The 12684-nt window shown below is 42.8% G+C and overlaps 1 protein-coding gene and 1 long non-coding RNA gene across 4 annotated transcripts in view; one reads left to right on the plus strand and one right to left on the minus strand.

Moving 5' to 3' along the window:
- The window catches only part of LOC134350876 (carcinoembryonic antigen-related cell adhesion molecule 5-like), a 42176-nt gene extending 33652 nt beyond the window's left edge, over positions 1 to 8524 (plus strand). Inside the window, exons 8-10 of the mRNA XM_063056667.1 lie at positions 1473 to 1733; positions 7065 to 7178; positions 8210 to 8524. Coding sequence (XP_062912737.1) covers positions 1473 to 1733; positions 7065 to 7177 — 374 coding nt within the window. The 3' untranslated portion in view covers position 7178; positions 8210 to 8524. The remainder of the gene's footprint in view (positions 1 to 1472; positions 1734 to 7064; positions 7179 to 8209) is intronic.
- Positions 8525 to 8672: 148 nt separating this feature from the next.
- LOC134350878 (uncharacterized) overlaps positions 8673 to 12684 on the minus strand; it is a 66970-nt gene continuing 62958 nt past the window's right edge. For 2 of the 3 annotated variants that reach the window (XR_010019026.1, XR_010019025.1), the window contains one exon: positions 8673 to 9938. This is a non-coding gene — a long non-coding RNA (uncharacterized LOC134350878). Of the gene's footprint in view, positions 9939 to 12437; positions 12486 to 12684 lie in introns of all 3 variants that reach the window. The other variant, XR_010019024.1, reaches the window with a different exon arrangement.

Raw genomic sequence — 12684 nt, forward strand, 5'->3', positions numbered from 1 at the left:
CCCAGGATGAGGCTTTCTATTCCAGGACATCTCAAATATCCTCTTTCTTTAAGGATCGTGGTTTCCCTTCTGCCGTCATCAATGATGCCCTCACCCGCATCTCCTCCATTTCCCGCATTTCGGCCCTCACGCCATCCTCCCGCCACCACAACAGGGACAGAGTTCCCCTTGTCCTCACCTACTATCCCACCAGCCTCCAGATCCAGCACATTATCCTCCACAACTTCTGGCACCTTCAACAGGACCCCACCACTAGGCACATGTTTTCCTCTCCACCCCTCTTCGCTTTCTGCAGGGATCGGTCCCTCCACAACTCCCTGATCCACACATCCCTCCCTGCGGATCTCCCACCCAGCACTTATCCCTGTAAGCGCAAGTGCTACACCTGTCCCTGCACCTCCTCTGTTGCCACCATTCAGGGCTCCAAATAGAACTTCCAGGTGAGGGAACACTTCACTTGTGAGTCTGATGGGGTCATCTACTGCATCTGGTGCTCCCGGTGTGGCCTTCTCTACATCGGTGAAACCTGACGCAGATTGGGGGACCACTTCGTCGAGCACCTCCGCTCCGTCCGCCACAACACACAGGATCTCCCATTTCCCACCCACTTAAACTCTGCTTCCCATTCCCATTCGGATATATCCATATATGGCCTCCTCTACTGCCATGATGGGGCTAAACTCAGGTTGGAGGAGCAACACCTCATCTACCGTCTGGGTAGTCTCCAGCCCCTTGGTATGAACATAGAATTTTCCAGCTTCCGGCAATTCCCACCCCTCCCTTTCCCTATCCTTATTTCACTCTGCCCCCCTCCCCAGCTGCCTATCACCTCCCTTATGATTCTGCTACCCATTGTGTTTTCCACTATTCCTTCCTCACCTTTCCAGCCTACCATCTCCCTGCTTCCACTCCCCGACCCCTTTAACTTTCCCCTTACTGGTTTTTCACCTGGAACCCACCAGCCTTCTCCTTCCCACCCTCCCCCCCACCTTCTTTACAGGGCCTCTGCCCCTTCCCTCTTCAGTCCTGACGAAGGGTTCCGGCCCGAAACGTTGACTGATCATTTCCACAGATGCTGCCCGACCTGCTGAGTTCCTCCAGCGTGTTATGAGGAATATAATCTGCCTTGCAGTGTTATAGGAAGCCTAGAGTGGCTCGATAGAAAGGCGTCCTTTTGCACGATTAGGTGAGAATGAGTTGCAATTAATCGAACGATAATCTTAGAAAAACACGAACAAAATGGACCGAATGACATCCTTCTGTCTCGCAATTATATGAGATATATGATACCGTGTTATGTTGAAATATTTTGTCTTGATTGAAACGGGAGTTATTTCGGTGGGCGCAATATCATCAAATCTTATTTCCAGTTTATAACTCGAAAGAATACCATTTAAATTTCTCTGTTCCTTGCAAACTGGACGCATTTTCCTCTGAGTCCGCTAACTTATTAACATGTTGACTTGTTGCAGACGGACCAGATGATCTCCAGCTATTAATGAGTCCCGATTCAGCATTTCACAGTGGGTTAAATGTGACACTAACGTGCAATGCATCATCCTTTCCATCTTCGGCATTTCAATGGCTATTCAATGGAAACTCGCTACAACACAGCGAAGAGCAACTGGTGATCCTCAACCTTCACCAAAATAAAACAGGAAATTATACCTGCGAGGCCTTTAACAGCAAAACCGGACTCAGGAAACGGACATCGGTACAAGTTTTCTTGACAGGTAAATGTAAAATGTTCTGAAAATAAATAATTGAGTTCAATATATGCAGAAAATGTATATATTGGCAAGGTACGGCGGAATAAGATAAAACTAGATTTCATATGTTGCATCTCAAGTAGTCTATCAAGGTATTCACACACAAAATGCGGGAGAAAATCATCGGGCCAGGTAGCATCTATAGACAAGAGTACAGTCAACGCTTCGGGCCGAGACCCTTAACCAGGCCTGGAAAAAAAAAGATGAGGTCGGAGTGAGAGGTGGGGGGAGGGGAGGAAAAAGTACATCGGTGAAACCGTGAGAGGCGACGGGGTGAAGTAAAGCGGTGTGAAATTGATATGTTAAAGAAATAACGCAGAAGAAGGGGCAATCTGATTGGACAGGGTAAAAGACCATAGGACAAAAGGGAAGGGGAAAAGCTTCAAAAAGAGGTGATGGGCAGGTAAAGAGCTAAATTGAGTGAGGAAATCGAAATGGACAGCGGTGAAGGAGAGTGCGTCGGCAATTACCGAAAGTTCTAGAGATATATGTGCATGTCGTCATGTAGGAGGTTAACCAGACAGAATACAAGGTGTTGCTCCTCCAACCTGAGTGTGGCCTCATCTCAGCAGTATAGGAGGCCATGAACTGACACCTTGGTATGGGAATGGGAAGAAGAATTGAAATGGGTGGCTACCGGGAGATCCTGCATTTCCTTGCAGAGTGGTCTTTCAATCTACATCGGGTTTACCGATATATAGGAGGCAACACCGGAAGTATCGAATACAGTCAATGACACCAACAGACTCACAGGTGAAGTATCGCCTCATGTTGAAGTATTGTTTCGGCCTGAATGGTAGGGAGGGAGGAGAAACAGGAGCAGGGGTGGCACTTGTTCCACCAACAAGGGTAGGTGCCAGGAGGGAGATCGGCGGGGAGGGACAAATGGAGGAGTCGTGTAGGAAACGAAACCATGAGGAAAGCGGAAAGTTATGGTGAGGGAAAGATGTGCCTGGATCCCGTTAGAGATGGCGGAAGTTACGGAGAATTATACGCTGGGTGCGGAGGCTAGTGGAGTGATAGGTGAGGACAAAGAAACCCTCTGTCTGGTGGAGAGGCGGAAGAATGGGGTGAGTTCAGACCGGTGCAAAATGGATGATATGTGGGTGAGGGCGGTGATGACGGTGGAGGAATGAAAGCCACTTTCTTTGAAAAAGGAGGACATCTCTTTAGTTTTGGAATGGAAACCCTCATCCTCAGAGCAGATGCGGCTGAGACCGAGGAACTGAGAGAAGTGAATGTCATTTTTACATGTAAAACAGTATGAAGAAGTATGGTCCAGGTAGTTGTGAGAATCAGTGGATTTATAACATATAACAGTAGATAATCTGTCTCCAGAAATAGAGAAAGAGAGCTCGAGAAAGAGAAGGGAAATCTCGGGAGTGAACTAGCTAAATTTGAGGGCAGGGTGGTAATTGCAGGAAAACAGAATGAGATGTGGATGAATTCGACAAGCACAGCATGGGTGCAGGAAGCAGCACCAATGCTGTCGTCAATGTAGCGTAGGAAAGGTTGGAGGAGTGAGACCGTAGTTGTTCCACGTAGCTGACAGAAAAGGCAAGCATAGCTGGGACCCATGAGAGTGGCTCTGGCTACACCTTTTGTTTGAAAGAAGTGGAAGGATCCGAAGGAGAAAATATTGAAAGTGAAGACCAGTTCCGCAACATGGATAAGAGTGGTGGTTCAGGGGAACAGGTTGCGTCTGCTGTCTGGAAAGGAGCAAAGAGCTCTAAGCCCCTGCTGTTGGGGGATGGATGTGTATAGGGTCTGGACATCCACGCTAAAAATGAGACAATCTGGGCCAGCAAACTTGATGTCATTGAAAAGATCCAGAGCGTGTGACGCGTCACGGATGTAGGTAGGAAGAGACTAAACCGGGAGGATCAAACAGAGTCGAAGTGTGCAGATATAAATTCGGCGGGGCAGGAATAAGAAAGAAGCAAAGGGGCTACCTGGACAGCAAGTAGGACAAATGAACGGAGAGTTTCAATGTCGAGTTGTTCCAATGCATAAGTAGGTGTATAGTTTCAAATCAAAATTTGCAAAAGCATCACAGGAATAAAGAATCATGCAAGCAGCATTCATAATAACAAATTAAACCTAAGTTATGGAATGCATATTTTAGAAGCAAACAAAATTAATGCAAACACAACTAACTCTATTTTGGTGCAATGTGGTCACAATGTTATAACTGCAGTGATTAAAGTGTTTCCACAACCAAATTCTTGAAGAAAAGTAACAGATCTTGAGCCTACCCGTGTGGAACATCAGGCTTGTTTCATTTTTGCCGGTTTGTAATCTACTGGAAGATGGAATGGTCTGGATGGTGGGGATTTCGGATGAATGATGTTGCCTTCTTGCGGCAGCGCCTCCTGGAAAAACTACTGATGGTGACGAGTGACGTGACCATGATGAATTGGGCAAATCATAATCTCAGAATATAATACAGCTGCTGTCACAGATGTAATTGAAATACAGACACCTAGCATTTGTCAGTGTCCAGATGGTCCAAGAAAAAGTAACAGCTTCTTTTAGCAGAGATCGGAATAATCGTGAGAATGTGATTACGGTAAAAAGAGCTAGAAACAAAGACAAGTTGAGATTTTTTTCATGTAGAGGGTATTTAAAATCTGCGTCTCACTGCCTGAGTCGACGATAGAAAAACGATACTCCAACCACTTTCTGGAGTTATTCACGCGATCACTCGTAATGTCATAGTATAGAAGGCTACAAATGAATGCTAGAATATGGAACGCATAGGTTGTTTGTTGATAGTCGGCAGGGACACGGTGGTGTGATGAACCTGCTTCCATGCTGTACTGCTGCCTCTCTCTAAAAAGTGCAAATTTATATTTCATTTGATGTGACCAACCGTTTTTGTGTAATACTGGATAAAATAGATAGCCTCCCTGCACTATACTCTTTAAACTTTGCCGGCTGCCAATCATAATGAAGATGTCACGAAACACAACATTTATGGCATTCCCCTGATAACGATGTCAGTTATCAGAGAACAAAAAAGAAAAGATTGAACAGAAAATGATTTTCATTGTGTGCGAGTCTCAGAGAGCATTGGAAAAGGGACCTTCAGCGTACCCGTAAGCTCCTTCCAAACACTCCTTTCAACTAATACTACATTAAATCCATGTCAGCTTTCCTACATTCCACTCTACTTCTTTATACGTCGACACCCTTCAACCAGCACGTCTTTACCGATATGGCGGGGGGGGGGGGGGGGTGGAGAGATCGAACACCCCACAGGCAACACAGTATGTCATGTCCAGTCTCTCCTCGGAACTGTAAGGTACTGCTGATGGCTATCTGTTGTAACCACTCCAGTGCGATGCTCCCAATAGTGTTGCGACCAGGACTGCACACAATGCTCCCGATGAGACCGTATACATATATTTAATTTTCTTTTTCTACATGACCCCGGCTATCGAACGCATATATATAAAATACCTTCTTAACTGATTGTCTACCTGTGATATTGGTTTGGAGTGCCAATTGATTCCTCTGCATTATGGTTGAAGTTCATGAGTCATGGGGAGAACGCGAACACCTGTTCTGTGTTGCCTTGAACTCGATCGCCAACGCCGTTAGCCTTTAGCGGGAGAGACATAATTTTTATTCTCCATACATGTTCCTGGGCTATTTCATCCTTTAAGGCTAGAGCATGGTAGTAATTATTGGCTGGTGTTGCACTGGCAGCGCGATGAGTCCCTAAGTGCAGATTGAAATAGCACTTGACAATTCATAGCTAAAACAAGATCAGTATTTTTAAAACTATAGTAAATAGGGTAATTTCTTGCTGAAGGCGACTTTGCATTTTAGGCTGAACTCCACATACATTTTCGAGGATGATGCAGCTGGAGACGTTGGCTCCACAACTGCATTGATCAACGCCTCGAAAATATCCTTACGGCTTTTCCAAGTTCTCTCCAATGACACTGTGGATTTGCGCCAAGATCTCCGGTTTCTGGAGATCTACTGGCAGTTGAATTGGCTCCTGTAAATTGTAACCCCATCTAGGCAGATTCCAGAGCCAGATGGGTTTTGCTTCGCCCGTGGAACATTATAATTTGCTTTGCAACGTGGCTGTTGGGGTTGGTCTGTCCAGAAAAGAGCGCAACAGACAGCCATGTAATATGAATGAATATTATCTCCAGCCACAATAAAACACTCTTCTACCCTTCTACCCTCAGTAAATTATTTTATCTCGGAGAATGCTAGTATTGTTATGCCTGAGATTTATATATTAACATATTGACTTTAATTCTGAGAGGCTGGGTGGCACAAAATTGTTGGGATCCTTCCACATGGTTCAAAATCACGAGACAACGGTTTATAATGTTTATTCGAAAGACCGGATTTTTCTTTTTTTTTCACTGTGTGTTCTGCTCGGGATTTAGAGTTGGGAAGAGCGATAGAATGAGAAACCTCGCCACTTTGACAGCTCGAGGATTCTCTAAGACTGTAAACTCCTGGGCATTAAAACCGCGCTGAGTACAGAGTTATTGGCGTGGTCTGCTGATGCATATTTTTGGAAGATTCTATAGAATGAGTAACGTGACGGAGACGTTTAATTTATAGCTTTGATATCATGGGCTACCGTTCTAAACTATTTAATTTATAACAATATGGTCAGTACCTTCTATTTCCATTCTGTCATTTCTTCATCCAATTGCTAAACATGCTGGGTGATTTAGGACTTTGGGATTAATCCTAAAATATGGCAAAGTTGCTACTGAACCCAAACTTTTCGTACTAAAATACGAACAGGTATGTTTTAGCTTGTTCAGTTATCTTCCAATAGCGCACTGCAGATAAACTAGTTGCAGCAGGCATCTTGTGATTATGAATACCGTCCGAGATCATGACATCCCTGATAAATGGCGGGACGAGATATGATCTCACGGACACAGATTGAACGGGGAAGAGTGAGATATTTAGCAATCGCACAATAATGTATAGAGTCTGGACTCAGTGTTAATGTCAGGTAATGCGATATTATGCGGTGTGGAACCAAGAAAAAGCTTGAGTTGTTTTGCAAGATGACTTATTTTCACTACGAAGGAATGATGTGGAAATATTTCAGAGACCAGAGGGATGAAACAATTAATTAGCCATTCTTTTATTGCATGCGCGAGCAGCCGCTCGACTTCTAAACCTTTTAAGTTTCATGATACAAAATGTCAATTATCTTCACTAAATAGGAAAATATATTTGGTTGTTCCATACTTATAGGATGTTCAAACTATACCAATTGTCTATCTTATTTCTTAATTCCTGAAGAATCAAATGATCTGGAGGAGTACGGAAATAAATCCTGGATCGCGGCTGCTGTCATTGGTGTTCTGGTCATCATTGCTCTCAGTGCCTGCGCATGCTTCAGAAACAGAAACTAAAGTAAGCTCCTTCTCCCTCCAGCACATTACAATTAAACTTTTCTCGGCGTGAAGTGGGACGATCAGAGTAATTAAAATTGGAAGACGAAGGTCGTAAACATCAACATTTTGAAGGAACAGGCGTTTCCTTTGCAATATGGGAGTCTGGACATGAATTGTTGGTTGCGTACTTATTGCAATAGAATCAGGCAAAAAAAAAACATCGACTGAAGAGGGGATGCAAGCCTGGGCTGATTGGTCCGAGTGGCTAGTGTGGATGTCCTATGTCCCAAGTAGGTGTTAGAATCATTATTGTGTCACAAAGACATGCAGCACTTGGCCTATGCCGACTAGGTTGTCTAAATGAGCGAGTTCAATTTGTCTGAATTTAAACTATATCCTTATAATAATTTCCTATCCAGATCCCATCCATCTGTATTTTAAACTCTCTAACTGTACCCAACTCTCCCAATGCCTCTGACAAGGCCTGACATTTATTGACACCCTTTGTGTGAGAAGATGGATGTCCTGTCCCTTTCAAAACCTTTTCTTCCCACATGAAATTCCTGCCAGTTAACTTACGGCTCTTTTATCCTGGGAAAATGATCGTGACTATTCATGGTACCTCTATGTCTCACAAATTCATATATCTCTACATGTTCACCTCAGAGCGTCCAGTGCTCCAAGGGGAAAATGTTCCAATCAATCCAATCTCTCCTTTTAACCTAAACCTACCAATCCCGGCATTATTTTCGTGAATCCTTTGTGTACCTGTTCGAGCTAAATAGCATCCTCTCCATAGCAGGCAGGCTACGACTACACGCAGTACTCAAATGTGGAGTATGAACGTCTTGTATAGCTGCAACATAACATCCCAACTCAAAATCCTGACCAATAAACCAAGTGTGTTAAATGCATTTTTCCACCCGACCCACTTTCAAAATGCTACACCCCTACATTCAATATGCGGGAACAAATTTGCCAGTTGACATAATAAAGTCTGTTACGATCTCTGGGTTGTCTTCGAACTAACATTCTTATGTTTATATCCAGCAGGCGGAAAAGGTGTGGATGGAAGATTATTGTGCACCAAATCTATCTATTAAACACCATAAAAAAAAGAGAAATATGCTGGAAATTCTTACCCCAGACGTCTATCTCCTGCTGAAATCGTACTGTCAAAAGTCGCTTTCGATTTGAGAAGTTTGTGTTGATACCATGTGATGGGGCTGGTACAATATGGATCCTGGCTTGCCTTTATTAACCTGATTATGCAACAATTGCGTCGTAGGGTTATTTGAAAAGGGGCAGGTCTGCTGTAATGACAGGCTCTTTAATATTTTTATTAAAGTTATATTTTTCTTTGTACCAGCTGAATACATCGAAGTTCTCTCTTCCTGCTGCCTCAAAGCAAACATGCTGGGACACTTTTGGATTTAGAAGGTTTACGGGTATCCTCTGTTTGGCAGCCCTGGCCTTGCTCCTAATTCTTCTGGATAACACAAGACGTACTTGCTTAGACTTAAACATAATGTGTTGCTTTATGATATTAAAGTGCTTTATTTGTAAATAATGCAGTCCATTATTTCATATCAACATAGAAGCAAAAGCCCGACACTGGTTATTTTCCACAAGTTTACTTGCCCCTCCTTGTGGTGTCCGAGGAATCATTTGATAAAACATACCATTGGTATTGTAATACTTATGCTATTTTTTTCCATCCTGTTCTGCAAGTGACCACAATGTAGGGGTGAGGTTAGAGATTAAAGATTCAGATTTATTTGTTACTTGTATTGAAACATACAGTGAAATACTTTGTTTGAGTTAATAACTAACACACCCAATAATATGCTAGGGGGCAGCTAGTAAATGTCACCACACACTTCAGCACCAACAAAGAATACCCACAATGATTGCCAGAACAATACAGAACACAGCAAGCGAGGAAACAGAAAAATCATAAGATGTTCCTCCTTTGCTCACAGACTTCTCAAGTAGTCCCGTCTTTCAGGTAGCAGTGGCACAGTGTCGATCTATTAGCTCCACCATTCTCAAATCCAGATTATTGTCATTTAACTATATGCACATATATAATGCATAAATAATACATATAGAAGCGGGATGTTTCTCCGAACCAGAGTGTAATTCACCAATCTGTTGGTTATATCTTTACGGTTACATCCGATTTAATGTTGCACTAATCCATATTGCACTGCTGTATTCTACATGTCTATTGTTTTGCACTCTCCTATATATCTGTCATATTTATGCATCATGTATGCCAGTTACTCTGTGTACTTCAGACATACAAGGAATTTCATTCCACCATGTTGCAAATTACAATAAACCGATCTAAGTCTAACAGAAAAATCAGAAACAATACTTAAGAGAAATGGACAATAATGGAATAAGTATCCAAACCCCCACCCTCGGCTGTTCAGATCTGTCTGTTTCAATGAAACTGTGTCCGCGATGGGGTTGTAAATTCTGTGTGACTTTATATTGCCATTTGCTGCCTGCTGAATTTTCGTGTTAACTTATTTAGAAGAAACAACACAGAGAACAGGCACATGTTCCGTGAGAGACAAGGGAAGGATCTATGTTGGAGCCGTCTTGAATGGATTACAGTTGCTGCAAACAGACCATCTCCTGGCTACTGTGGGAAACATCTGTATTCCGGATAACACAATGAATAGCCATGAAGTTAGAACTTAATCTTCAGCCGGCATCCTCCAACAGAATGTTTAATTAGAGTGGATATGAAGCACGATTCGTTGAATGTCTGGAATAATAATTAGAATCTCAATCACATTGAATATCACCGGAATATGAGTGAAATTTGTTAAGTTAGCAGCAGCAGTTCAATGCAATACATGATAAAAATAGAAACAAATCAATTACAGTAAGTATATTAAATAGTCGTATGTTAAAAATAGTGCAAGAACAGAAATAATAAAAAGTGAGGTAGTGTTCATGGATTCAATGTCCATTTAAAAACAGATGGCAGAGGGGAAAAAGCTGTTCCAGAGTCGCTGAGTGTGTGCCTTCAGGCTTCTGTACCTCCTTCAAAATGGCAGCAATGGGAACAAGGCATATCCTGGGTAATGAGGGTCCTTTCTAAGGCACCGCTCATTGACAATGTCTTGAATACTGCGGAGGGTAGTACCCATGATGGAGGGGACTAATTTCACAATATCCTTTAGGCTCTTGTAACCTTATGCAGTAGCACCCCCACCGTCATCCGCGCCATACCAATCAGTGATGTAGCCTGTCAGAAGGTTTTCCGTGGTACATCTGCAGAAGTTTTCGAGGGTTTTGGGTGACAATCCAAATCTCCTCAAACTCTGAATGAAATATAGCAGCTGTCTTACCTTCTTTACAGCTGCATCGATATGTTGGGACCAATTTAGATACACAGTGATACGGGCACCCAGAAAATTGAAATTGCTCACTCTCTCCATTTCTAACCCCTCTATAAGGACTGGTTTGCTTTCCCTCATCTAACACTTTTTGAAGTCCACAGTCTTTGGTCTTACCGACTCCATCTGAGATTTTGCCAACAATGGTAAAAGGCAGAGTTCATTGATTAGGGGAAAACTTAAAATATAACACTGTTTATTTCTCAATTATCATTCATGTAGATTAGCTTTGATTATGAGGACACTCAGTCCTCGTTTATTGTCATTTAGAAATGCATGCATTAAAAAATGATACAATGTTCCTCCAGAATGGTATCACAAGAAACACAGGGCAAACCAAGACTAAAATTGACAAAATCACGTAATTATAACATATAGTTACAACAGTGCAAAGCAATACCATAATCTGAGGAAAAGCAGACCATGGGCAAGGTAAAAAAATGTCTCGAAGTCCCGATAGACCCATCATCTCACGCAGACGGTAGAAGGGAGAAACTCTCCTTGCCATGAACCTCCAAGCGCTGCAAACTTGCCGATGCAGCACCATTGGAAGCACCCGACTGCAACGGATTCTAGTCCGTCTGAAAACTTCGAGCCTCCGACCAGCCCTCTGACAGCAAGCACCGAGCGCCATCCTCTGCCCAGCGCTTCGACCCCGCTCTGGCCGCCAAGCAACAAGCAAAGCCGAGGACCCGGGGCCTTCCCCTCCGGAGATTCTGGATCACACAGGAGCAGTGGCAGTGAAGCAGGTATTTCAGAAGTTTCACCAGATGTTCCTCCGTGCTCTCACGTCTGTCTCCATCAAATCAGGATTGTGCACGGCACCCTACTTGACAGATAACAGTAATCACCACCGGAGTGGCCACTGCGAGTTGCGTCACGCCGCCATCTTCTTGTTATGTACATTACAATAACCATGCCTTTGTTTATATTATATCACAAATTAAGGGGAAAAAGGTGAGGATTAGTTACAAAGTGTCCGACAGAGGTCAGATCTGGTAGGCACAACAGGTTTTCTGCGAAACGTTCGGGAAGAAGAAACTTTTGGACCTGGGGATAGGTCGTGCAAATTTGTTTGGAGTAATCTCACTAAAACCATACGTATTTACTAATTCAGCATTCTCTTTAATATAATTCTGCTCTGCAACTGCCAAAGATGAATTTGAACTCAGCCACCTGAGTTCATGGCCTGATACTCTGATCACTAATTAAACAATTTAAACTCCAACAAACACTGAGGTTTGCAAAGCAAATACAAAATGCTGCAGGGACTCAACAGGTCCGGAGCATCCATGGAAATGACCGAACAGTTGATGTTTCAGGCTCAGACTCTTCTTCAGGCCCAGATACCTTCTATAAATACAAGGCTGATTCAGATTTATATCAGAGTCGTACAAATTATATTATGACTAATCTATTATTACAGATCGGGAAATCCATAAATAACGGTCCGGGTTTAATATTGTGGGGTAAACACACAAGAAGAACGTCAAGAGAGATAGCCATGCCAGGCACACACTACTGTTTAAACTAATGAATGGGAATTGGGTGGGGGAGGGGGAGGGGGAAGGGGAGGGGGTATGGTAGAATGGACCAGGCTGGACTGTTTGAGCATCTCAGTGGAGAGCAATATATTAGGACATAATCAGATTGTGGGCTTCAAAACTATTTTTTTAATAGGTCGGAATAGGATAAAAAATATTGGCAATAAATCAAGGATGGCCTGTATAAATACAAGAAGTATTACAAAAAAAATAAACCAGCTGGATGATCAATATGGTATCAAAGGATATACTTCACTTAGGAAAGGTAGGCAAGATTGTAAAGGTGGAGGAGTAGCCATTTCAGAAGAGAGAACTTACATGTGAGACTGCTTATGATAGAAGATCAATCAGTCTTTGTGATGACATCTGTGAGAGAATTGAAAAGTATAAGGATAAATGAATAACTGGGTGTATGTCATAGATTGCCTTATATCGTTAGTAATTTTAATAATAAACTCAATTAGAATATTTTAAAAAAGCAAGTTCAGAGGGTGGTGTTACAGTTATGGGTGACTTTAATTTCACAAATATTGAGTGGGAGAACCCCATGATTAATGGATTACAA

This window comes from Mobula hypostoma, chromosome 8 (genome assembly GCF_963921235.1).
Source record: "Mobula hypostoma chromosome 8, sMobHyp1.1, whole genome shotgun sequence".
Taxonomy (NCBI): Eukaryota; Metazoa; Chordata; class Chondrichthyes; order Myliobatiformes; family Myliobatidae; genus Mobula; species Mobula hypostoma.